This window comes from Perognathus longimembris, chromosome 22, assembly GCF_023159225.1.
Source record: "Perognathus longimembris pacificus isolate PPM17 chromosome 22, ASM2315922v1, whole genome shotgun sequence".
Classification (NCBI taxonomy): domain Eukaryota; kingdom Metazoa; phylum Chordata; class Mammalia; order Rodentia; family Heteromyidae; genus Perognathus; species Perognathus longimembris.
In genome coordinates this window covers 13,175,180-13,200,549 of record NC_063182.1, presented here as the reverse complement: position 1 = coordinate 13,200,549, position 25,370 = coordinate 13,175,180, and the positions used below count along the sequence as shown (strand labels likewise).

The 25,370-nt window shown below is 35.3% G+C and overlaps 1 protein-coding gene across 2 annotated transcripts in view; it reads right to left on the bottom strand.

Moving 5' to 3' along the window:
* Atg10 (autophagy related 10) overlaps positions 1–25,370 on the bottom strand; it is a 239,572-nt gene that overhangs the window by 87,131 nt on the left and 127,071 nt on the right. The window contains exon 4 of one of the 2 annotated variants that reach the window (XM_048331622.1): positions 3,094–3,232. The exons of the other annotated variant lie outside the window; for it this stretch is intronic. Within the exon in view, the coding sequence (XP_048187579.1) occupies positions 3,094–3,232 (139 nt within the window). The remainder of the gene's footprint in view (positions 1–3,093; positions 3,233–25,370) is intronic. 2 annotated transcript variants of the gene reach the window in all.

Here is a 25,370-nt window from a genome sequence, read left to right as displayed (position 1 = left end):
TAATGTGTACATAGCTAATACTCATAAAGGGATCAAAGTAAGACAACTCATAATTATGTATGTAAATATACATACATGCATGCATTCACACACACACACACACACACACACACACACACACACACAGAGTGAGAGAGAAGAAGAAGCTATAACACTGATAGCCATAAACAAGGTTTCTTACCTTACAAGTATTCATTATTAATTTCCTTCATTACTCTTTCAACTGTAGCTTCTAGTTCTACCTTCTAGTTCACCCTCTCATAGGTGAATTGGTGCAATGTGCATCTGACATAAGAAGACATAGGATAAGTTGATATAAGAAAGGTAGGTGGGGGTCTGGGAATATGGCCTAATGGCAAGAGCGCTTGCCTCGTATACATGAAGCCCTTGGGTTCGATTCCACAGCACCACATATATAGAAAAGGCCAGAAGAGGCACTGTGGCTCAAGTGGCAGAGTGCTATCATTGAGCAAAAAGAAGCCAGGGACAGTGCTCAGGCCCTGGGTTCAAGCACCAGAGCTGGCAAAAAAAAAAAAAAGGTAGGTGGCATGTTAGCTTAGTCTTGGGCAGTAGTTGGCTTAGAACATACTGGGTTGTCTTATGGAAAAAGAGGAGCTCACCGTCCAATGGATTTGCATTTCAAGAAACAGTTGATAAGAAAAAAGGAGTAATGTCTATTTAAATTGGAACTCTTTGCTTTGTTTTCTCATTTAAAAGCCTATAAGAAAATTCAAAGTGAAATAGAGAAATTAAGTTTTACTATCAATCAAATGCAAAACTATTCTAAATATTTGTTGAAAACAAAGCTTAGTGAACTATTTTTGGAACAGCAACCACACATATACACACACAAATACATACAGACAGACCTTTGGGCAAGAAATTTTACAATCATGTTCTTTCTAGGTTGGAATTATCTTAAAATGAGACAAAGAAAAATCTACACTGGAATAATAGGAAGACATTAGAAATCTATTTGCCCCACAGTCACAGATTTGCTTAACAAACAGATAAACTGCCAGGATAATCAGACATCAAAGGAAAAGGGAATAAATAAAAATTTATTACTCAAGTTAAAGGATGATAGAATTTTAGATTACTATGATTTTAAGTTATGTGAAAAAAGAAGTTATTATACCATGATAAAAGAAAGGATCATTTTCATATTTTTCTACCAAAAACACATTTCAGTTTCCTTTGTAAAGAAAATTAATTTTGATACTTTACTGTAAGTAAATAAATAGTAAATGAATCCTAGCCTAAAATGAATTTAGGAATTCCTACCATCCATTCAGTACAACACAGAATTGGAGGTGGAGGGAATGTTTCCATATAAACTAAGTGACTTCTTGTTGTTGTTTTTTTTTAATTAAGCATAAATGGTTATTTTACCAGTATATTAATAGAATCATCTAAGAATACTAATTATGTGTGTGTACACTCACACACATGTGTTTTAAGGAGTAGAATATCATTACAAAGAAATAATTTTAGGAAGTAAACCAATGTCATTAAAATATAATTGGACTTGCAGGGACAATTACTGTGCTGTACTGTAAGGGGAGCTGTTGGCACATAAGAGCAAAGCACACGTATGAGCTCATCCACCAGCCTCTGTTAGACCCACTTCCAGCTAGAAGCAGTCATGTTTCAACACCTCCGATTCCCTAATGCTGACAAGCTAAACAACTTGTTTTGTATCTGGGAGCTCTTCTCTGGTGATTAACTGCTTATGGTGAATACTAATGATATGAGTACAGAATCGAAGAAGTAGTACCCTGTTTCCTTTACCTGTAGCCTCCATTTGACTTTGGACCTAGAAGGTGCTAAGTACAAGCATTGCAAACCAGATCCAAGAAAAGTCATTCCCCTCCACCCTTTCCTTATGTAGTAAGTGGATCTTCTCTACTTCTTAGTATAGCACAGCTCACTGACAACAAATCTCCTTTAACCTCTGGGCTCCAAACCAAAAATAATCGCAATAAAGTCAGTGTTAAAAGGCTTGTAATAACCATAAGGATAAATCTGCCGAAAGAGTTTGTGAATTAGTAAACTATCAGTATCTTCAATTCCCCATGTCCCAAGTTGAAAATTTACCCCAAATTGTCAGTTCTTAGGAACTGCACCTCAGATTAAAATCTTCTCACCAGGGAGTCTATGAGAATTTGTTCTTGTGTTTTAAATCCTAAGTGCTTGTTAAACCGCCAGCACTGCAAAATTAGAGACCATTAAACAATATAAGGCAGCAAGTGATTAAATCTACCAAACACACATTCAAAGCAGCTTAAGCTACTTTTTAATTAAAAATAAAATATCATTGGCTAAATTCAGATGTCTTAGCTATCCAGAAAAATTAAAGGGGAAAGCTGTTCAAAATACAAAACACTGCTGATAAGACCACATATATATGGCCAAATATAAAGGGGGGTAAAGCGGACAGGGGCTCCTTGGTCCTACAGCCAGAGCAGCAGAGCGTCCCAATGCTGACCTGGTTTAGGAAATGGACATTAAAAGGAGAGTCTCTGCTGTACTGCAGGATGAGAATGCCATGTGGCTGCTGGTTAAATAAGCTTTATTAGTAAAAGCCTCCAAGGAGATGGGGGTGTTCAGCCAACTTGGCACGGGAATGACTTAGGTAACAACATAGCAGGAAGCTAAAGCATTGGAGATGCACAGGTGACCAAAGGACATGTTATTTTAAAATACAGTTTAAGCTAACTTTTAAACATCTCTTTGTAACAATCATTAGCTTTGGAAGAAGGATGGGATCACTTGAGATTGTAAGAAAATTTTTACTGTAAAGTTAGAAGTAAATAAACATGGTAGCTTTAAGTTGTCCTTACTTGTTTAAAGGAAAAAAGGGTCAGGGGGCTTAGTCAGCTTCAGGCAGAAGGCCAAGAATCTGAAGAGCATCAGACTTAAGGCTGGGATGATATCATTCACTTTTCTGAAGCATGAAAAATTTTACTGGTAAAACCTTACCTCACCCAGTCTTATTTTAACTTTGTATCATCATGAAAATGATTTTCCAAATATGCTTTCTGTCTTATATGTAAATATTATGTTTACTTTTAGATTCAGACATGGTCTTACCTAAAAAGCTTGCCCTAAAGTATAGTACAGGCACTTGGTAGCTGCAGGAATATAAGACATGATACTCATATTTAATCACTTCAGACACTGCAGGAGTCCCAGGCACTTCACAATCATCTGAGGGTAGCTCTATAGCTTCCTGGAAAAAAAAAAAGCAAAAACAAAAACAAAAATGCATTTAACCATAAGAAAAATAGTATTAGCAGAGAGTACTAAGATGAGATTTCTTCTTACAAAATAACAGTTAAATAAATACAAAGCTATGAGGTAAGAAAAAGGAGTTACCCATATTTATGTTTAACACTTGAGTCCTAAGTAAATAGTGAAACCTAAAAACATAAGCATTAAGTAATTCCAGATTGTTTTTGAGAGACAAAACAGCTCTGAGTAAAGAAATAGAGGGAAAAATGATCTATTGCAACAGGAACTCTAAAAATCTTTACTATACAATTTTAGAAACAAGATCATGACTATACGAGCTACCTTCTCCCCTACCTGTGAAAGCTGAAAACATCCTAACAATTGAAAGGCTGTGAAATGTCCCTAAAGGTTCTATTGTGCTTGCCAAAGATGATTCATTGTGTGCTGAACAATTCCCAGTTTCCATCTTGAATAAGAAAGTTATTTTGAAGAGCTTGACTTTGTTAGGTGTATTTCAAATCCTCAGATGATTCTGCTTTTTTTCATTATTGTGCTACCTTTGGTATAGTTCTACAATAAATCTTGATTTTTAGTAGAGAGCAACTATTAATGTCAGGTTATACAAGGTTTTGTAGGCAAAGATGATGATAGTCATTTCATTTCTTACCTAATTATTCTTTAATGAGTGATTTGTTGTTGTTATATTATGGAGATTTCTTTAAGAATATACCTTAAAGGGGCTGGGGACATGGCCTAGTGGCGAGAGAGCTTGCCTCGTATACATGAGGTCCTGGGTTCGATTCCCCAGCACCACATATACAGAAAATGGCCAGAAGTGGCACTGTGGCCCAAGTGGCAGAGTGCTAGCTTTGAGCAAAAAGGAAGCCAGGGACAGTGCTCAGGCCCTGAGTCCAAGGCCCAGGACTGGCCAAAAAAAAAAAAAATATATATATATATATATATATATATATATATATATATATATATATATACCTTAAAGCTTAGATTTAATTTGACATGTTGAATCAGAATCTCATTCTATCCACATGTATTTATTTGAATTGAAGAATTTCCTTTTGAAGTTCAATTTATAGAAAGAATGGAGAGGTGAGTTTGGCTCATTTCTGCCTCTCATTAAAACAGTAACAGCAAATATGAACAATTAGAAAGAGCTACAGGAAAGATTTCGGATTTTACCAATATGAAATAAGGTTGCCCATAGAGACACAGATCTGCTTTACTAATTCCTAACAGTCCATTTATTGGAGAGATACTAGAATGGATAGATCACAATGGGAGGTATTTACAAACTATTGTTCAGTCAAATAATCAGAGAGAAATAAGTGAAATAAATGTCCCAAATATATAAAAACCGATAATAGTAGTAAGGAAAATATTTTCCTTAAAATGAACTAAACTTGTCTTAGAAAAATTCTTTTGACCAACAATTCTTTTGGCCAAATTCCCCCTTTGGTCATTGACTGGGTTGTTTAACTCTTATAACTTTTTTTCATTAACAGTCCACAGAATTATATCTTGGTGTTATGTTTTAGATTTTAAATGTCCCTCAAAGGCTATGTATTCATCAGCTTATGACACCTTTATGAAGTTGTAAAGCTATTGAGAACAATGGAAGGAGGGTAGATCATAAAAGGTTGAAGGTATATCCTTAAAATAAGAATATGGTCCTCTCTCCCCTCCCCTCTCCTTCCTTCTTCTCTTCCCCTCTCCTTTTTCCCCTTCCTGCCCCTCTCCTCTCCACCACCACCTTCTCTCCCCCTTGTTTTCTTTCTCTCTCTCCCTCTCCTTCTCTCTCCTTTCTTTCTCCCTCTCTCTCTCTCATGCCTTCTCAGTTCTCTTGCTTTACAGTTGCCATGAACTCAGCAATTTTCTGTCACAATCTTTTGGCATGATATTCTGGATTGGAATTACTGAAACCTCCCTACAGTTGATTGCTCAAGTATTTTGTCATAATAGAAAAGTTGCTAATAACCTGGCTGATAACAACAACAACAAAAGAACACTGCAACAAAACATAAAATAAACTGAAATTTCCCTCATCTTAGGTTTGAGATTTTTATCAAACCAGTGTATATTTTTCCAGGCTTTTAATTTTTTAGCACATAAATATCTATATATATATATACACCTCTTTCCAAGCCTCACCCCAACTGCAATTAAACTATATCCTTATGTTCCTAGATATTATTTATTTTTATTCATGCACACCCTACCACCTGCTACCCAATCAGTGCTATAGACAGCAGTGTAACCTTCACTATGTCCCATTGTATAACTCCTTCGTGGCTTGATTATATAATTCTATTTTATTACACATGATACTGAAGTGGATGTTCTGTCTTATATATTCATATCTACTTTTATTTTTCTATACTACAGATTCCCAGATGTAAAAATCACTATATTAGAGTAAGTGCATTGTAAAATTTAAAAGCTACTGCCAATATGTACTCAGAAAAAGCTATTAGCAACATATATTAACAGCAAATATGTTTGAAAAATCACTTTTCCCCAAACCAATTAACCCTCATTATTATTTGCTGTTTATTTTTGCCTTGTTGATGAAAGTTTAACTGTCAATTTCAGTTTAAATTTATATTTGCTTAATTATTAGTAAAGTTGAACATCTTATATGTTCAGTAATAATTTATTATTTGTTTGTAACTATTTGCCTAATTTATTTTATTTTATTTTACCACTTGAGCCACAGCGCCACTTCTGGCTTTTTCTGTGTATGTGGTGCTGAGAAATTGAACCCAGGGCTTCATGTATACAAGGAGAGCACTTTACCTCTAGGCCATATTCCCAGCCCCTATTTGCCTAATTTTTATGTTTAGTTTATATTTTTTTATTAAACTACATAAGTTTGTATACTAGAAATAATAGCATTGGGAATAAATATATATCATTACACTACAGAAAAGTATATGTGGCTTCACTGCAGGCATATAAGGATTTGTGGGATATATTTACATATACAAAAGTATTTTCATTCCATTTTGTTCCACCTGTAAATTTAGGAATTGGTATATGTTCATTCTAGTCTAAGCTATTTGTTTACATTTAGGGATGTGTATATGTTTATTCTCTTCTAAGCTATTTTTCTTCTTAGAACATCACTATGGGTTTTTTATTTGTTCTTGTTTTCTTGGTTTTTGTTTTTTGTTTTTCTTTCCATTTTTCTGATCCCAGAGCTTGAATCTGGACCTGGGTGCTATTGCTGAACTTTTGTGCTCAAGGTTAGCACTCTCCTACTTGAGCCACACTTCCAGCATTGTTTTGTTTGTTTATTTTTTATTGCCAGTCCTGAGGCTTGAACTCAGGGCCTGGGCACCATCCCAGAGCTTCTTTTGCTCAAGTCTAGCAATCTACCAGTTGAGCCACAGCTCCACTTCTGGCTTTTTCTGTGTATGTGGTACTGAGGAATTGAACCTAGGGTTTCATGCATTCTAGGCAAGCACTCTACTACTAAGCCACCTTCCCAGCCCACTTCCAGCATTTTTTGTAGTTTAATGGAGATACAAATCTCATGGACTTTCCTGCCTGGGCTGGCTTTGACCTGTGATCCTCAGACCACAGCCACCTGAATAGCTAGGATTACAAGCAGGAGCCATGGGTGACTGGCCACTATGCAAGTTTTTAAGATGCATACTGAATTTAAGGATTTGGGCCATTTATGTATTGCTGACGTAAACTGTTCTTAGGACACAGTTCTTCTGTCTTTTATCCAAACCTAAATCAAGCACACAAGGAATATGCTAATGTTGACACCTAATACTTGCAACTGGTTAATAAGAGTAGACACAGATACACATTTGTTGGAATAGTATGAAGCTCAAGAAATGAGGGAGAGGGAGAAGAATAAACTTCTTGAAAAATCCATTAGAAGTCTTACTCCATCAGAGTTCCACTGGCAGCTGAGTGACTCTGGAACTTGAAGAACATCATTCATAGTTACCTTTGGCCATGAAAATATCACATTTGAACTCATATAATGTGGAAACCTCAGATTTTTACACAGATTTCTGTTTTCCTTTCTAGTAAAAAATACCAGATGGTATTTTTAAGTACACTAAAGTACTTAAACATCTTTGTCTTCCCAGAGTCTCCAGTACAAAAGCTGAAAACCCTACCAGGCAGTATTTTTCTACTTTAGTCTATTCCTTAGCATCTAAGTAAATTTGTAAGAAGATTCACAGACAATTTACTATCAAAAAACTCCCCCATCCCTCATGTCTAAAATGGAGGGAAAAAATAAAACTCTCTCCAAAGAGATATGTATGGTAATGGGAAATAAGCATATGATAAATATATTTAACATCATTTTCCACGAGGAAATTGAAAATTACAAGAACATACCCCTATACATCTATGAAAAAGGTAAAAAATTTAGAAACTATAATGCAACCATATGTTGGTGAAAAGTAGAGAAAGTAGATCAATCAAACAGTATACATACTTCTGGTTAAAATATAAAACAATATAACCTCTCTGGAAAACTATATGTGATCCTATAAAACTAAACACATAATGAACATATAATCAATCTATTATACTTTTGGGCATTCTCCTCAGAGAAAGAAAAAAAATTATATAAATACTTACAGCACTTTTATTCAGAAAAACCCCAAAATGATCAATAGGTCAATTGTTAGGCAAACTGTACTGCCATATTATTTAACAAAAAAACCCAAATTATTGACATATATAACAATCTCCATGAATCTCCAGGGAATTATATTAGGTGACAAAAAACAATCCTAAAAGGTTAAATACCGTATGTATGATTCTACTTATATAACATTTTTTAAATGACAAGATTTTTGACAGGAAGGGCAGAGAGTGGATTATTAATGAGGGTGGAGCAGAGTGAAGTGGGTCTGGTTTTTAAAAAATGGTTATATGAGGAATACTTGTAGTGATAGAGCTGTTATGTATCTTGCCACGGTAATAGCTAAGTATACTTACACATGTAATTGCATTGCATAACCCAAAATGTATACACATTACAGGTATAAGAAAACTGTAGAAATATGAGTAAGATCTGTTTACTATGTCAAATCCTGACAGTTTTGTAAGAAGTTTCTGGTGGGGAGTACTCAGCAAAATGTATATAGGATCCTTCTGGTTATTGTATATGCTCTATAATTATTTTTAAATCTTCAATTAAATTTGAAAAACAAAGAAACAAAAAGGCAATTTGAGAATTCTTAAAAGCTAAATGAAATTTCTATCTTGAAGTGCTAGCAATATGGCTACCAGGAGTTTGTTAGTAAAGGTTGTCTAATATCTTGGATGTGTTTAAAATTATTATACAGCAGAGTACTAAGTAGATGGAAGTATACAGGGGCCTGAATGAAAGCAATGAAAGGAGGGTTGTTGGGTTGCATCATGAGTCCCTTTGTATGAATTATATTATTTTAATTTTATAAGTACTTAGCTTCCACAAAGTTAAAAACCTAACAACTAAAAGGGTGAAAATCTTGCTATCATTTTATGTGGAGTCATGGATTTCTGACAGTAAAAGACACTTAGAAATGTTTTTATATAGCCTAAAATTTTCATCTTGTAGATATAGACAAGGCCCAGAAATGTTGACTTATTCAATACCATCTTAGTAGATGGTATTGTACAGGCTAGGAGTTAAGAGGCATGATTCAGTTACTAGAGCTCTGGCCAACAAGCCAAAGCACCAGGTATTAATTTCAAATCCCCATCTTGCACCTAAAAGAAAAAACTATATAGGCTATAACTTATGTGTAGTGTAACTTATGTGTGGACACAAAGTTCATTATTCTTTGTATTGTAGTATACCTTGTTAACTATAACTACACTTATTGTGATACTCCAAACACCATATACTATTGGCCTTTTATTTGTTAATATTTCATTGCTCCTATTATGTGATTTTTAAAAGGTGGATATATTTAATTTGATATTGAGAGTTGCTGGAAAAAGAAGTCACAATAACATTATTTGCCTCAAATGTTTCTAATTTCATTAAATGAAAGGACACCTATGTTTAGAAAATTACATTCATTTAAGGAGCTAAAAGATTAAGTGGTTCACATTAATTATAGAAACGTTTATTTTTTTGAATTCAATTAACAATAAGTTGACAGTGATCTCTCATTTAGAAAATCTGATATGAATTAAGCTTTACAACTAAATCCCATTAAATAGGGAACATGCTGAAGATACTTCATAGATATTTTATTGAAAACCAACCCAAATCACATATTGGGCTTTGGAAATGAGATCCATATCTCTATTCATCCTACAGGGAAAAATAATTGAAGGCAGAAAAAGGATTTTTCTCTTTTATCACTACTAATCTCTATTACTATTACTGAGAAAACACAAGTAACAAGCTTTATTCATAATATCCCCTGAGAAAAAGGGAGTCCCTTTATCTTCTGCCAGCCAGATCTCCAGTCCAAAACCAACATTAGTGGTCTGGTAACAAAGGGGCAGTGTGGTTCTGGGACTCTTTCGCTGTACCCATCAGTGGATATAATGGCCACCAAGTCATGGAAGGAAGTGCTTTGTAACACATTCTAATTTTCCTGAGTCAACAGCCATTTAATATTGCCAAAAGTAATAAAGACCAACAGAGCCTTTTATCAGACCCATTGAGAGATCAATTCTTCAACAACAAGAATGCCACTATAATGTTTTAAATTAATTATAAAAATAGTCTTTGGGATTACCAGTCTTTGGGACTACAGCCAACTTCTTTATCATGGAGTGCTCTTCTCACTGTCTTAATCTATAGAGTGACTTCTTAATGTGTAATTTCTGTAGCTTTTCAGTAAGTGACTAGCACAAGAAACTGCAATCCATATCACTTTCTTAACAATGCTTGTTGTATCCAGTGTATAAGAACAGATTCTATCCAGGGAAAGAATATGTTTTTTAGCTCCCAGGGCAATACTGAAATCACAAGGTGAGCACCAGGATAATATTCTACCAAGGGTTCCCCTATGGCCAGTAATATCATCACTAGTATGAGTGGTTTTTCTTCTTCTTCTTCTTCTTCTTCTTTTTTGCCAGTCCTGGGGCTTGGACTCAGGGCCTGAACACTGTCCCTGGCTTCTTCTTGCTCAAGGCTAGCACTCTGCCACTTGAGCCACAGCGCCACTTCTGGTCGTTTTCTATATATGTGGTGCTGAGGAATCGAACCCAGGGCTTCATGTATACGAGACAAGCACTCTTGCCACCAGGCCATATTCCCAGCCCCTATGAGTGGTTCTTGAGAAAGGAAAACAAGATGTGCCATTCCTTGTGCTCCCTGATATATCAGAAACAAGTGGAACTAGCATCAGCTCAGCCAGTGTGAGTTCCCAGTAAAGAAGAATCTGTCTCCAGTAAAGGAATAATTAAACCCTTCTCAGAAGATTGCCATATCCAAGGACAAAACAATGAGGAGGACACATCGAACCATCCAGAGCCTCCCTTATTGGGAATAATTAGCACAGGTTTAGGCAAGTCACAGCAGAGGATCACAAGAGCCCAATAGCTATACCCTTATGATCACATAAGATGATGCTAAGTGAAATGAACTCCATTTTATGGAAATGATTGTTATATCACAGTTGTAACTACTTTCAACATCCCATGTGTACCTGTAGTTTCTACTATTGATGATGTTCTTGTATCACCTTCTTGTGATTGTATCTACACTATCTCTGTAATCTTATCTGAGTATATTGGAAACCGTGTATACTCGTAATAGAATTAGGAAATTGAAAGGGAATACCAAAATTGAGAGACAAAGGGTAAAATAAGAGAAACAACAACAAAAGCAATACTTGCAAAACTGTTTGGTGTAAGTGAACTGAACACCTCAAGGGGGGAAAGGGGGAGGGGGAGGGGGTATGAGGGACAAGGTAACAAACAGTACAAGAAATGTATCCAATGCCTAACGTATGAAACTGTAACCTCTCTGTACATCAGTTTTATAATAAAAACTTAAAAAAAAAGAACCATCCAGAGCACATATAGCAGTTCCAAGATGTATACAGCTGGCTCTGATATGCTTCTTAGGCTTTGTTTCCTTTAAAACTTCACAGGAAACAGCAAGACCATTATTTCTTGGAGCAGGGCAGCCAGTAAAGAGGTTGCATAAAAAGTACAACTGTTTAAGAGGTTGTCCTTAAGATTGTATGAGGGAATACATGCATTTTCTAACAGAAAGAAATTGTGGAAATGCTTAATTGTACCTACTATAAGTTAAGGGAAATCAGCCTTTACATCATCACAATATAGTAAATGCATTGTTTTCCTATTTTAAAAAAAGAAGACAGGCTCAGAGGACTTACAGGCAAATTTTGCCTGTTTTACAATATTTCTATACATCAACATGCAAAAGAATTAGAATAAGAGATTTGAAAATCAGACTTTTCTTATATAAATCATAACTAAAGAAGGATTTTCAGGCATTCTGAACTTCAGAAAACAGTTAGAGAAGTATTTTTCTTTAGTTGTCTCTAATGTGTTACTGTTGCAAGGATTTATAATTTTTCTAACCATACTGGGGGGTACACTGTGTCATTTGTTCCTCTGCTCGAGGAAGAAAGTCTAAGATCGTCCAGCAACCAAAAAATACAAGCCAAGAAAAAACCCTAGCCTTCCAGGCTCCAAGCACAGGGCTTTTCCACTCTGCAAAGACCATCAGACTCTTGAGTATGGGGAATGTTAAGACAGATGTGTCCTGGGCTCCATACCTTAACATCTGATTCACAGTTCTGGAGTAAGACTTAAGAATTTAACTTATTGAAAATGTTATTAAAGATACTAATGCATGTGATTCCTGGACCATTCTCAGAAGCTTTGTCTCCTCTGGCACTCTTTACCTTTGTACACTTTTGGATTATAATCAGGAAAGTCCATTTAACAAGATGGCAAATTATTCTGCTAGTCCGTTTACCTTCTCTAGCAATTCAGGCACATTGTTATCTCATTTGGTCTCCTCTCAGAAAAACCTAAGGCACTTCTTCTAACTTCACACCTCAGATCATCACTCCACTCCCAAGTCACTGATTCTCCTTTATCTTCTCCTATCCAAATACCTCCTTCATTTTTTTCCTTTCCCTCTAATTGATTCATTTATTCTTGCTAAAGAATTACTAGCTACTAATTAGTTAGTATCCTATTTTTTTATCAATTACTCCATTTAACAAGGGAACAGTGCTTGATAACCCTGAACCAACAAGAATCTTTAATAATGGAATCTGGGTGCCAAAGAGAAATAAATTTTGTGCCACGGAAATATGGAAGACTTGCCTTATAAGGTATTCTATGTTTTAACTCTAGAGCAAAAACAAAGAAACAAACAAAAAAGTCTTCCTTATTACCTTACTATAGGGTAAATCAGTTTCCACTAGACTTATCCCTGCAAGAATTGTTTTTATATAATAGCTTCTCAATAATATGAAGAAATGTATTATCTTCAGAATTTTCTTTTTCATACAAAACAATCTGATCTCTCCTAAACTTTCTTATATTCCTAGTCCACAAATCTGTAAACTTGTTCTAGAAAAGCCATGTAGTAAGGATTTCATGCTTTGTGGAGCATAAGGTTTCTGAACTTCTAGCATAAAAGCAGTCATTGGCAACCTATAAACAACTGACAACAGCTATGTGCCAATGACATATTATGTAAAGAGATACATTGCAGCCAATAGATTTTAATTTGTCTACCTCTGCAAGCTTCCATTTCAAGGACTTGAGTTGGGGTTGGGGGGCTTTATCTCAGGGCCTGGGCGCTCTCCCTGAGCTCAAGGATGGCAAGCTACCATTTGAGCCACAACTACACTTCAGGATCTTTAGGTGGGTTACTGGAGATTAGTACCTCATGAACTTTTCTTCCATAGACTGGCTTCAAACTTTGATGCTCAGATCTCAGCCTCCTGAGCAGCTAGGATTACAGGTAGAAGCCACTGGCAACCAGTGATTTCATGATATTTATACCAAATTTTTAAACCAGAAAGTAAAGGACCTGTGCCTCCATTTGGTGAACTCTCCCTCCTTTTCCATTTTGTCACTTCTTAGGATGTTATGTTATATTTCATGATGGAGTAAGAAAAGCTGAACCTTAAAAGGGTGATGAGAGTTAAGTACCATGGGCTATATCTGGCTGAAGCCATTTTCTAAAGTAAGATTGTACCATCCAAACTTAAATAAGTAAAAATTTAAATGTCTTGATGAATAAGCTGCAAATTCCTTTAGCATACAAATAAACTTCTATACTCATGCCAAAGCATGAACTATAAGGTTAGTATAAACAGATCAAAAGAAAATCATTGTGGAAATTTTAGAGGGCAGTGCATTCTACAGCATACGTCATCTCACCACATGTCTAAGAAACACCATGGAAAAGATTCTGCCAGGAATTCTTTTAAAGGACCCTCTACAAAGCCATAAATTACATCCTGTTCTCAAAACTGGTGCTGAATTATCTGGACCTGAGTATGAGTCTACTGCTTGTTTCCTTGCTTACTTGCTTGCCTGTATTATTCCAGCAGAATCCTATAAAGATTTCCACAAGTCCCTATTCATGTGCTAGGCATTGTGCATTGTGCTTTTAAATAATATTGTCTCCACAGAAAATGAGAGCAAGATGAAAATCCCATTTTTCTACTACTGTCCAAGGTGATACTTAAAGTGTCTGGTAAAAACCCCTAGATCTTAGTATAGGCAATAGCAGAAGCATATGAAATTGGGAGTTGGACTTAAGATTCTATTCCTGTCTCATTCTGCCGACTCATGGAATGGGTGGATCATTTAGAGCTTCTAGACTTTGGCTTCTTCACTGTCATATTTCCTTCATATGATATGTACTATATAATATAATGCGTATAACTATCTGTATATATGTTGTGTATATATATACACACAATAGCTTATTCAATCATCGAACAAATGTTATAGGATACTTTCTATGTTCTAGATCAAGCGTATAAGAACATTCTTTTAGAGGATCAGATTGTAAATATTTTAGGCTTAACATATTCCATGTGTCTATCAAAAGTGTGAGCATGAAAATAGTGAGGTAAGATATAAATTAGTGAGTGAAGCTGTGTTCCACCATTTTAGTGGATGCTAAAATTTAAGTTTCATGTAATTTAATGTGTCATAAAATATTATTCTTTTGATTTTTTAACCATATAAAATGTAAAGAGCATTCTTAGCTGTGGACTATAAAGATAGGCAGAAGACTGATATTTACCAACCTGTTTCAGACACTGTCTTAGACCTAGAGAACAGAGGGGAGGAAAATAACAATATTACAGCCTAATATGAGAACATACACTATACAAATAATCACACAAATAACTATAAAATTACCATTACAAGTCTTATTAGAGAAAATGTATAATCCTCATAGAATATATCATTTCACTTTATCTATAAATTTGGTTTTCCCCAGCTCTCTCAAGTATAAACAAGTTTTATGTAGCACTGAGAAAATGACTATCTTAACCACTCTGTCACAAGGATTATTTTTAGTTTAGTGATCATACCATCTACCTAGATAAGATTTTTAGGGATTGTCTTAGTCTAAGCACACCAGCATGCCCAAGGTAACTAACTCCAATCACCTTGAATTTGTCAGCTCATCACCTCTAACCATTTAAGCTTTTTCCTAACAAACTCTTGCTACAGTCTACTAAAATATCTCACCCTACACATTGTTCTGTACACATGTCCTGTGTTCCCAGCAAGTCTCTCAGCTTTATACAAACTCGGGCATACTCATATGGCTATACAGATCATGTAATTATTCATCCAACTAATTGAGTACTTACTATGTGCTAGACCTGCAGCTGGCACTGGAAATAGGATGGCAAACAAAACAGAGTCTTTGTTCTAAACAAGATTATATATAACTATACAGAGAGTAGGTGAAAACATCATTTCTTCAGCAACAACTTGATTGAAACTGTTGCAAGTACCATAAGAATATATGTTAGGTACAGACCTGGAGGAATACAGCAACTCCTCAGGCCTCTAGGATTGCATGAGGCTAGCCAGGGCAAAGTTAGAAACAAGATACATGTGTGTGCTGAGAGTCTTTGCCTTTTAAGAGAAAGTTCATTGAACAGAGGAATCTTAATGAATCACCAATCATACAATTTCTTTTACAAGACAGTTCTTTGAGTTCTTTGCCACTCTTTGAAGAATCTGTGGGTTCTTCCTATAGTGCTGCAGAGAGGCCAGTCCTGACAATGACTATGAAAAGCAGTACATAGACATCCTCAGTAACTCCTGATTTTGCTGAGTTGGTACAACTTACTCCTAAAAGAAACTATGTTTCACTTCCAAATGCTGGGCCCATGTCACCCTGTTACCAAATCCAAGCATTCAACTGTTTCTCCTATTTGCAAAGCTAATAATAATAAATCAACAGCTAATAGAAGTCTCCAAAGAAGAAAATAAAAGCAGGATAAACTGATGATACTGGATTAATGTCCCTTCTTACTTAAAATGGTCAAGAATTATTTGCATAGTAAAAATGGCTATTTTATTGAAGTGCTATTAGATGAGGCTTTCAGTACACATACTCCTTTTTGTGCCAGTATTGGGGCTTGAATCCTAGACATCATGCTCTCATTTGGCTCTTTTTAAATTCTTTTGCTGGAGGATGGTGCTCTACCCGTTGAGCCACACCTCCACTAGATGAGGCTTTTAGATTAACTTTCAACACCCTAAAAAATTATATGAATGATGGATTTGTCAATTCTACCCTTTTTGGAATCATTTGCCTAAACAGTTGCCACACTTAGAGGAAACAAACAAACAAAAATCCAGAACTGACTTGTTTCCTAAATGAATTGGAAAGTTGTCATTAAGAAGCATCTGCTGCTTTATTGCATTCATGTAAAAGCATTCTTGTGCCTCTATAACCTTCTATTGAGCAGATGTTTTAGAGCAGTATACCCACAGCAATATGTGCACCACAAAGAAAAAGAGGAGAAAGAACTAAAACATAATTAATGATTTCAGTTCTTCAATAGTGAATTTCACTTTTTTCTAATGGCTTCCAAGTTGTGTCAAAAACTTTAAGTTCTAACTAAAGCAATTTACTTGCAAGATAGTGAACACATTGTATGCAGCAATACAATGAAAGGTGACACTCAACTTTGACAGCCAACATGGCAAAATCTGAGAATTCAAGAAAGATTTCTCTAGAATATATCATTCTACAGTCTTCCCCCACATGTCAGACAGAGAATTTGCCATGATAAAACAATTTCTTCGTATGTTACAGGTCGTAAAGCCAGAAAATATGCATTTCTCTAAAATGGGACAAATACTTAAAATCTTATAGCTAACAAATTTTTAACCTTAGTCACTTTAACCTTAAAATGACAGTGGACTTTTAGCATTACAGGCAAGAATGGCAGCCTGGGCAGCAACAGCAGCAGGAAAATCAACAGGAAGTGTAAACAAACCCAGAGGCAGTTACAAACTAGTAACACATTCCAGCTACTGTAAAATCATCTTATTGATCTCCTTAAACAAAAAGTACTAAATAGATTTCTGAATATTTAGCAGGGGATAAGAGAGAAAAAGGAAACATTGGAATAGAAGGAGAAAAAAGTCAAGGATATGAACTAAAGGAACATTTTTATTACTAAGATAATTAGAGCATTTTCTTCTCCATGTCCATAAGATGAAGAGTCTATAAATTTCAATTTAAAGTACTAAAAATCTACACATTAAAAGCCCTCCAAGAAGGACTGGATGTGTGGATTACAAAGTAGAATACCAGGTCCTGAGTTCTATCCTTACTGCTGGAGAAAACAAAAGCAAAAAGGTAAGAAAATTAAAACACAACTCAAAGTAAATGAAGTATGAATATTAATAAATATCTTGGATTTAAAAAAATAGTCCCATTAAATTAATACATGCTGAGCCTGTTCATTCCTTTGTCTTTACCTTTCTGTGATAACTGTCTCAATTGCTCCTAAGGTCTTGATAACACACCTCTGTACAGATGTTCTAACATGTTCTCCTACCTGCACCTCACTGATGTGAATTCCTTCCTGTGGCTTTGGCTCCACCTTTGAACTTTCATTCCCCTGCCTGATTCTGGCAACCATCTCAATACCACTGGTCTTGCTACTTCTTGGTTTGGATATTAAAAGTCTCTCCATACCAGTGTTCTAACTCATATTTCAACCATCCAATAGATCCTCCAGACCACATTAATCCTGCTTTAAAAAAAAAAATAGTACTGTACACAGGCCAAAATCCCGTCCCATTCCCAAGCTTGACATTCCAGTCTCTTTACTAAGCTGGAGCCACCCTGCCTGACGACTTGTTCCTATTAAGCATCTTTGTGTTGATTCTGCACATACTTGTTCTCCTATTCTATTATGACTCCTGTACCTTTATATACACATTACCTCAGTGAGAAAGAATCCTGTTCAACTTTACCTAGAAAATGTCTATTCATCCTATCTGTCCAGTTTAAACCCTACCTCCACTAGGAAACCATGCATATACTTCCTGGCAAACCTAACTACTCCTCCTGCACACTGAGTATAGTAGCAATACAAATCATATCACAGCTTCATTGAATATCCATTGTTTGTGATTATCTACTGGACTACTGGGTTAAGAAAAGAAATTGTGTCCTTTAGTCTTTATAGTCTTTATTTGGCACAAAAATACTCAACATATCTATTAACAGAATATATGAAGTCAGTCAGAGGCTTGTGAAAGCACTGTCATTTTCTCACTGTATCATCCATTTCTAAGCTTCATACATTCCAGAATGTGCACAGTCACATTAAATTCACTATATGGAGAGAAACTTTTCTTATGAATCAATTGTTAAAATTACAATAACTTGTATATCACAAAATTAAAGAAAATTTAAGGTTAAAAATGAAGTTACAGGTACTGGGACTATGGCCTAGTGATAAAGTGCTCGCCTTGTATACATGAAGCCCTGGGTTCAATTCCTCAGCACCACATATATAGAAAAGGCCAAAAGTGGTGCTGTGGTTCAAGTGGTAGAGTGCTAGCCTTGAGCAAAAAGAAGCCAGGGATAGTGCTCAGGCCCTGAGTTCAAGCCCCAAGACTGGCAAAAAACAAAACAAGACAGAAAATAAGTCTCATTTAGTTGTTGTTTTTTTTTAAATGAAGTTACAGGTCAAAAAGGTAAAGGCAGTAAACTATGTGAGTTTTGAAAGCAACGTGAACCTATTCTCATTGAAATTGAGTATTAATGTTTGTGTTTTTAAATGTCTTTATAGTATCTATGGTGGGTGGAGAGAAAACCTCTGAATTCTATGCATACATTTTGCATTTGTAACTATGTTCCTTTTATATATATATATTATTATTATCAAACTGAATTACAGAGAGGTTACAGTTTCATACATTAGGCATTGGATACGTTTCTTGTACTGTTCTTTACCTAGTCCCTCGTTCCCCCCTCCCCCTCCCCCTTTCCCTCCTCCCCATGAGTTGTTCAGTTCATTTACACCCAACAGTTTTGCAAGTATTGCTTTTGTAGTTGTTTTCCTTTTTTTACCCTATGTCTCTCGATTTTGGTATTCCCTTTCAATTTCCTAATACCAGTATACCTGGTTTCCAATATACTCAGGTAAGATACAGAGAAAGTGTAGGTACTACCACAGGATGGTGATACAAGAAGATCATCAATAATAGAGGCTACAGTTACATATGGCATGTTGAAAGTAGTTACAACTGTGATATAACAATCGTTTCCATAACATGGAGTTTATTTCACTTAGCATTATCTTATGTGTTCGTAAGGGTATCGCTATTGGGCTCCTGTGATCCTCTGCTGTGACTTGCCTAAACCTGTGTTAATTATTCCCTATAAGGGAGATCATTGAGTCCATGTTTCTTTGGGTGTGGCTCACTTCACTTAGTATAATTTTTTCCAAGTCCTTCCATTTCCTTACAAATGGGGCAATGTCATTCTTTCTGATAGAGGCATAAAATTCCATTGTGTATATGTACCACATTTTCCTGATCCATTCGTCTACTGAGGGGCATCTGGGTTGGTTCCAGATTCTAGCTATGACAAATTGTGCTGCGATGAACATTGTTGTCCTGGTGGCTTTACTGTGATTTTGTTTGTGGTTTTTTGGATAGATACCCAGAAGTGGGGTTGCTGGGTCATAGGGGAGTTCTATATTTAGCCTTCTGAGGAATCTCCATACTTCTTGCCAGAGTGGCTGAACCAGTTTACATTTACATTTTTTAAAAAAATAAATAAAGCTATATTCATTGGCATCTCTGGGCTTTTTGCCCAGTTTAGCTTTGCTTCTTTTTCTTTTTCTCTAGTCTTTCTGGGTATTGTAACTAATACTTTTAAATGATAGTTATGTGTTTCATCTGAATTTTTTATGCCCTTTCAGGCCAGGATCCTGATTGACACTAAAAGTACATGTTAGGCATCAAACACATTTTCTACACAGTCCATAGATGGTTTAAGTAAAGGACATATTAAACTTGAACCCCAAAAAGCAATATTCTTAATTAGTATAATTAGTAATTATTGTAATCCAATCAAGTGTATCAGTTCTAGAAACCCTTTAAAACCCTTTAAAATTGCTTTTCAGTATTCACTAGATGGCTTCAAATTCTGCCCCCATCAAAACAAATCCCGTTCCCATCAAAACAAATCCCCTAGATTAAATAGTAACATGTTACTGATACTACTCTCTACAAACATGCCAAAATATTTTCAAATGATGAATATACTAAAAAGCATCCACAGAATATGAGGAGTATAACAAGAAGTAGGTAATTTATTTTTACATCAACATTTCCTTTTGTTTTTAGTAGTTTAGCATTGGACTAGGTTCTATAGGCTCCAAATCCTATTTATTTTTTTCTTTGTTTTTGTGAAACAGAAAAAGATAACATTGATTAATCTTCAAGTTTCATGAAACAGTTAAGAAACTTTCTAGAAACATGAATGAGCAATCCCCTTTGAAGTAAACATATATTAAGAAGTGAAAACTATAAAATATAGTTTTAAAATGTCATTTTTCTCTCTAAAAAGAGTATGTATATATACATATAAAAAGCAAGTAGGAAAATCCTAACAATTAAAAAAAAACAAGTTTAGGGATGGGGATGTGGACTAGTGGTAAAGTGCTTGGCTAGCATGCATGAAGCCCTGGGTTCAATTCCTTAGCACCACATAAATAGAAAAGGCCAGAAGTGGTGCTGTGGCTCAAGTGGTAGAGTGCTAACCTTGAGCCAAAAGAAGCCAGGGACAGTGCTCAGGCCCTGAGTACAAGATACAGGACTGGCAAAAAAAAAAAAAAAAGTTTAGTTTTTAGAGGAATCTCCATACTGCTTTCCAAAGTGGTTGGACAAGCTTACATTCCCATAAACCAAGTATCAGTGTTCCTGTTTGGCCACATCCTCAACCAGCATCTGTTATTGTTTTTTGTTTTCTTAATAGTGGCCATTCTAATTGGGGTGAGGTGGAATCTCTGTGTGGTTTTGATCTGCATTTCCTTTATGGCCAGAGAAGTTGAGCATTTCTTCATGTGTTTATTGACTATTTTTACTTCTTCTGAGTAGTCTCTCTGTAAGTCATTAGCCAATTTATTTATTGGATTGTTTTGGCCAGTGCCCAGGAGCCATCGTGTTTTCCCTACCCTTTCTTGTAACAGCATCATGGTTTCTGGTCTTACATTGAGTCTCTGGTCTGTTTTGAATTGATGTTGGTACAAGATGATATATGAGGATCTAGTTTCATTTTTCTGCACATGGATATCCTGTTTTGCCAGCACCATTTGTTAGAGGGGCTCTCATTTGTCAAGCCCATGTTTTTTGCTTCTTTATTGAATATTAGATATGGATACTGAATTATAGATAGATATTGAATATTTAATATAGGTATAGGCCTGTTGGTTTGTTTCCGAGTCTTCTGTTCCATTGGTCCTCAGGCCAGTTTTGTTCCAGTACCAAGGTATTTTTATTATTATGGCTTTATAACGGAGTTTTAAGTTTGGTATTGTTGGTCCTCCAACACTGTTCTGTTGGCTAAGGATTATCTTGCTATTTGAGGTCTTTGTCATTCCATATGAATTTGTGGATTGCTTTCTCTATTTCATTGAAGAATACTGTTGAGATTTTGATGGTTATTGTATTGACTTTGTAAGTTGCTTTGAACAGTATTGCCATTTTCACAATGTTAATTATTCCAATCCAGGAGCATAGAAGTTCTTTCCAGTTCTTTAAATCTTCTTCAATGTCCTTTTACAAATTTTTAATTTTCACCATAGAGGTCCTTCATATCTTTAATTCCTAGTTGCTTCTTTTTTTGAGGCTATTCTAAATTGGGTTGCTTTCCTAGTTTCAGTTTTGATCTTCTTCTTGTTGGTATACAGAAAAACTAAACATAGAATTACCTATCACCTAGCTATCCCACTCCTGTTTTCAATAGAACACAAACAAGGTTGTAGTAAAGTCATCAGCACAACCATGTTCATTGCAGCACTATTCCCCATAGTCAAGATATGAAATCAGCCCAGATGCCCCTCAAGGGATGAATGAACTGAAATGGTATCTACAAACAATTGAATTTTACCCACCTATTAGAAAGAATGATACTGTATCATTCATAAGGAAATGGAAAGACTTGGAAAAAACGTATTAAGTGGAATAAGCCAGGCCCAGAGTAACAAAAGTTGCATGGTTTCCCTTCATTTGGGCAGTATATAAGTGGTTACAAATGAATTAACTGAAATATAGTAGACTCTACAGTGAGCTCAAGTAGTATAATCTTTTAGAAAGAATAGGTCAAAGCCCAATAAAATCAACACCAGGAAATAAGCACACCTATGAGAAGGATGGGGAGAAGGGACGAGGAGGCAAAGAAAATGAAGATGGCAAAGGGGAAGAATGCAGTTAAGAATTCACTAAATATACCACAAGGAAAGTAAGGGAAAGGATAGGTTGAAGGGGATGAGAACGTTGAAGGGAGTGAAACTGATCAAGATGCATTGTAGTTAATAAACTACATTGCTATCACACGTCTTTTGTACAATTACTTTAAAATATTTAAACCAAAAAAAAAAAAAAACACAGGAAAACTAATCTCCCTATTGTATGGCCCATACCAACTACTTAAAAACTACATAAAATTACATTTTGATGCCTCTATGGATCCAACATTGTTTAAAATAAAAAGAGAAAATCTTATTACCTGATTTTCTTTTTTTGGGGGCCAGTCCTGGGGCTTGGACTCAGGGCCTGAGCACTGTCCCTGGCTTCTTTTTGCTCAAGGCTAGCACTCTGCCTCTTGAGCCACAGCGCCACTTCTGGCCATTTTCTGTATATGTAGTGTGCTGGGGAATCGAACCGAGGGCCTCATGTATATAAGGCAGGCACTCTTGCCACTAGGCCATATCCCCAGCCCCCCTTACCTGATTTTCTTAAAAGACATTACCTATTAAATTCATACACTGTTGATTAACCAAAAAAAAACATAGAATTATATCTCCTCAACATTTATTTTCAAAGTGAAAATTAAAATATACGCTGTACAAATCTATCTAATGAATACATCACTGACAAAAGCAATATTTTATAACTTTTAGAATATTTACTTCAGGTTATATAACTTGTAGAGAAGCATATACAATAGCTTTGCCTAAAGCCTTCCATAGGAATTATGCTTTCCTTTGTTTTGTTTTTTTAATAAAGTGATAAGAAAGTTTATTAGGAAAGTAATACACTTTCAATAGACAAACAGGGTCAGCTCATAACAAGCACAAGGTTTTATTAAATTTTAAGAGGCTTGGAGCATTAAGTTCCTCTCCCAATCATCCTATGAGCAAAATCTCAAGGGTATAGGAGGTTTGCTGAATTACATTTGATCAAACTAAGGTGACTAGATGCCTTCCCACATGGTTTACATTGGTACCATTTCTCTTTATTCTGTATTCTCATGTTTTCTATAAAGTTCATGCAATAATGAAGTTTTGTCACATTCTTTATTCAGGACTACTCTACATGTGCATTCTTTCATGTATGAAAAAGTGACTGGATCAACTGAGTAGCATTCACTTGCTTATACAGATATTAGCTACATTTCTTAACAAGTGAGAACATTTCTAAAATAAAAAACTTGAGGGAAATACTTATGTAGGCTCACAGCTTCACAGATTTCATGGCATAAATCTTGATGCTGTTGATTCTGGACTGAAAGTCAGAACATTATTGCAGTAGATATATATTACCAAGGTTATTCACTGTTGGGTGGACAGAGACCAAATGCCAGTTATAACCTTCAAAGTCATGTCCCTTTCCCTATGACCTAAAAGTACATGAGTCTCTTTGGGAACAGTTAATACTTAAACTATAGCCTAAGGTTTCTCTCCAGTGCGAATTTGTTCATGTCTTTCTAAGTCTGCCTGTATTACTAATCATTGTAAAAAGCAATTGTCTAACTAAAGCAATATACCTAGTTTCCAAAAGAAACTGTCTACATCATTTTGTAAAGTATCTACTTAACTTATGTTTATGAGTAAATAAATTAGAAAATGTGCAAAGAAGATATTTAGATGCTGTCTCATCTTCTTAGGGCCTAAATACAGGATTAAAGCTATCGATGACTACCTCAGAAATCTCCAAGCTCCTTCAGGTTATATTTTATGCTACAGTAAGGCAGGAATTTACTATAAAAGAACTGGAGACATGACGTCTACATCAAAAACACTTTCAGATTATATAACCCCTCACTCTTGGGCCCATGACAAGATTAGTGAATTCCATTTTTGCCAGACATAATCTTATCATTTCACAATTTAACAAATATTTTTAATATTTGATATATATAAGCATACATCACAAGATTTTCAAACAAATATGGAATGAAGAATACAGAACTTCTTGTCAGGAATTTTAGAACCTCTTAAATCTAAATGTTAAACACATTCCTACCTAAATGACACATTCCATTCCTAAATGTTAACTCTTCCTACCCTAGCTCATGCTACTTGCTCTCTAAACTACCTTACTGTCTCCTGGCCTAAATCTTGGCTGACTTACAATCATTTATTTGAGACCAAGTCTTTAGTCTTCTGCTGGACACAATATTGCCTAGTTTAAAAAAAGTAAGTATTTGTTAGAAGTAACTGAAATACTATGATATAATAGAACAATATGTATTTATATAATTAACAGAACAAACAAAAGAAACTGAAAGTGTTAAAGATTCTTTCTAATTTCTTATTTTACCTATCATCAGAATCAATCTCTATCAAGAAATCAGAGGGGAGATTGTATGTTTTCCCTCTAACAAATCAGTGCTGTTCTATTCCAGGTTAAAATTTGCCTGAGTAAAAAAAACCTTAATATATCAATCCTTAAGATTATTTTCCCTTCCTAACTAGTTATGCTACATATTCACTATAATTATTTTTGTGAAATATATATATGTATACACACACACACACACACACACACACATATATTCTGAAACTTCCCATTGAGTACATGTTACCTAGATAAATTATGCCACTGCTAAAGACTGATACCTTACCAAAAAGTATCAGTGGCTCCAAGATGACCATCATGGGTAAGGTTAGTTTCTACTACATAAAACATCTGATGAAACAGTGAAGTTGTGGTTCAAGTGGTAGAGTTTTAGCCTTATGAAAAAGGAGCTCAGGCACAGTGCCCAGGCCCAGAGTTCAAGCCCCACAACTGGCAAAAAAAAAAAAAAAAAAAATCTGATGAGTCACAACTTGAAATTTTGTACATAAATGTAATAAATTAGACATTTTTTGAAACATCTACTGAACACCTAGAAAAAGCAAAGGACAATATTGGTGGGGTCTGTTTCACAGAAATCTTCGCATACTAACAGCAACCTGTTCTCATAAAACAAATCTTCATGGAAGTACATGCACAAATGTGTGCACGTGTGTGTGTGTGTGTGTGTGTGTGTGTAGGAAAAAGAAAGAAGAAAGACTTTATATAGGCAAGTAATTTTTTAAGTGTGTCTCAATATATTTTTTTTGTTTTATTGGATTTTTTCTGTCTTTTATTCCCTCTGGCTAGTTGAATGCTAAAGGAATCTGGTCTGTTGCTTAATTTTT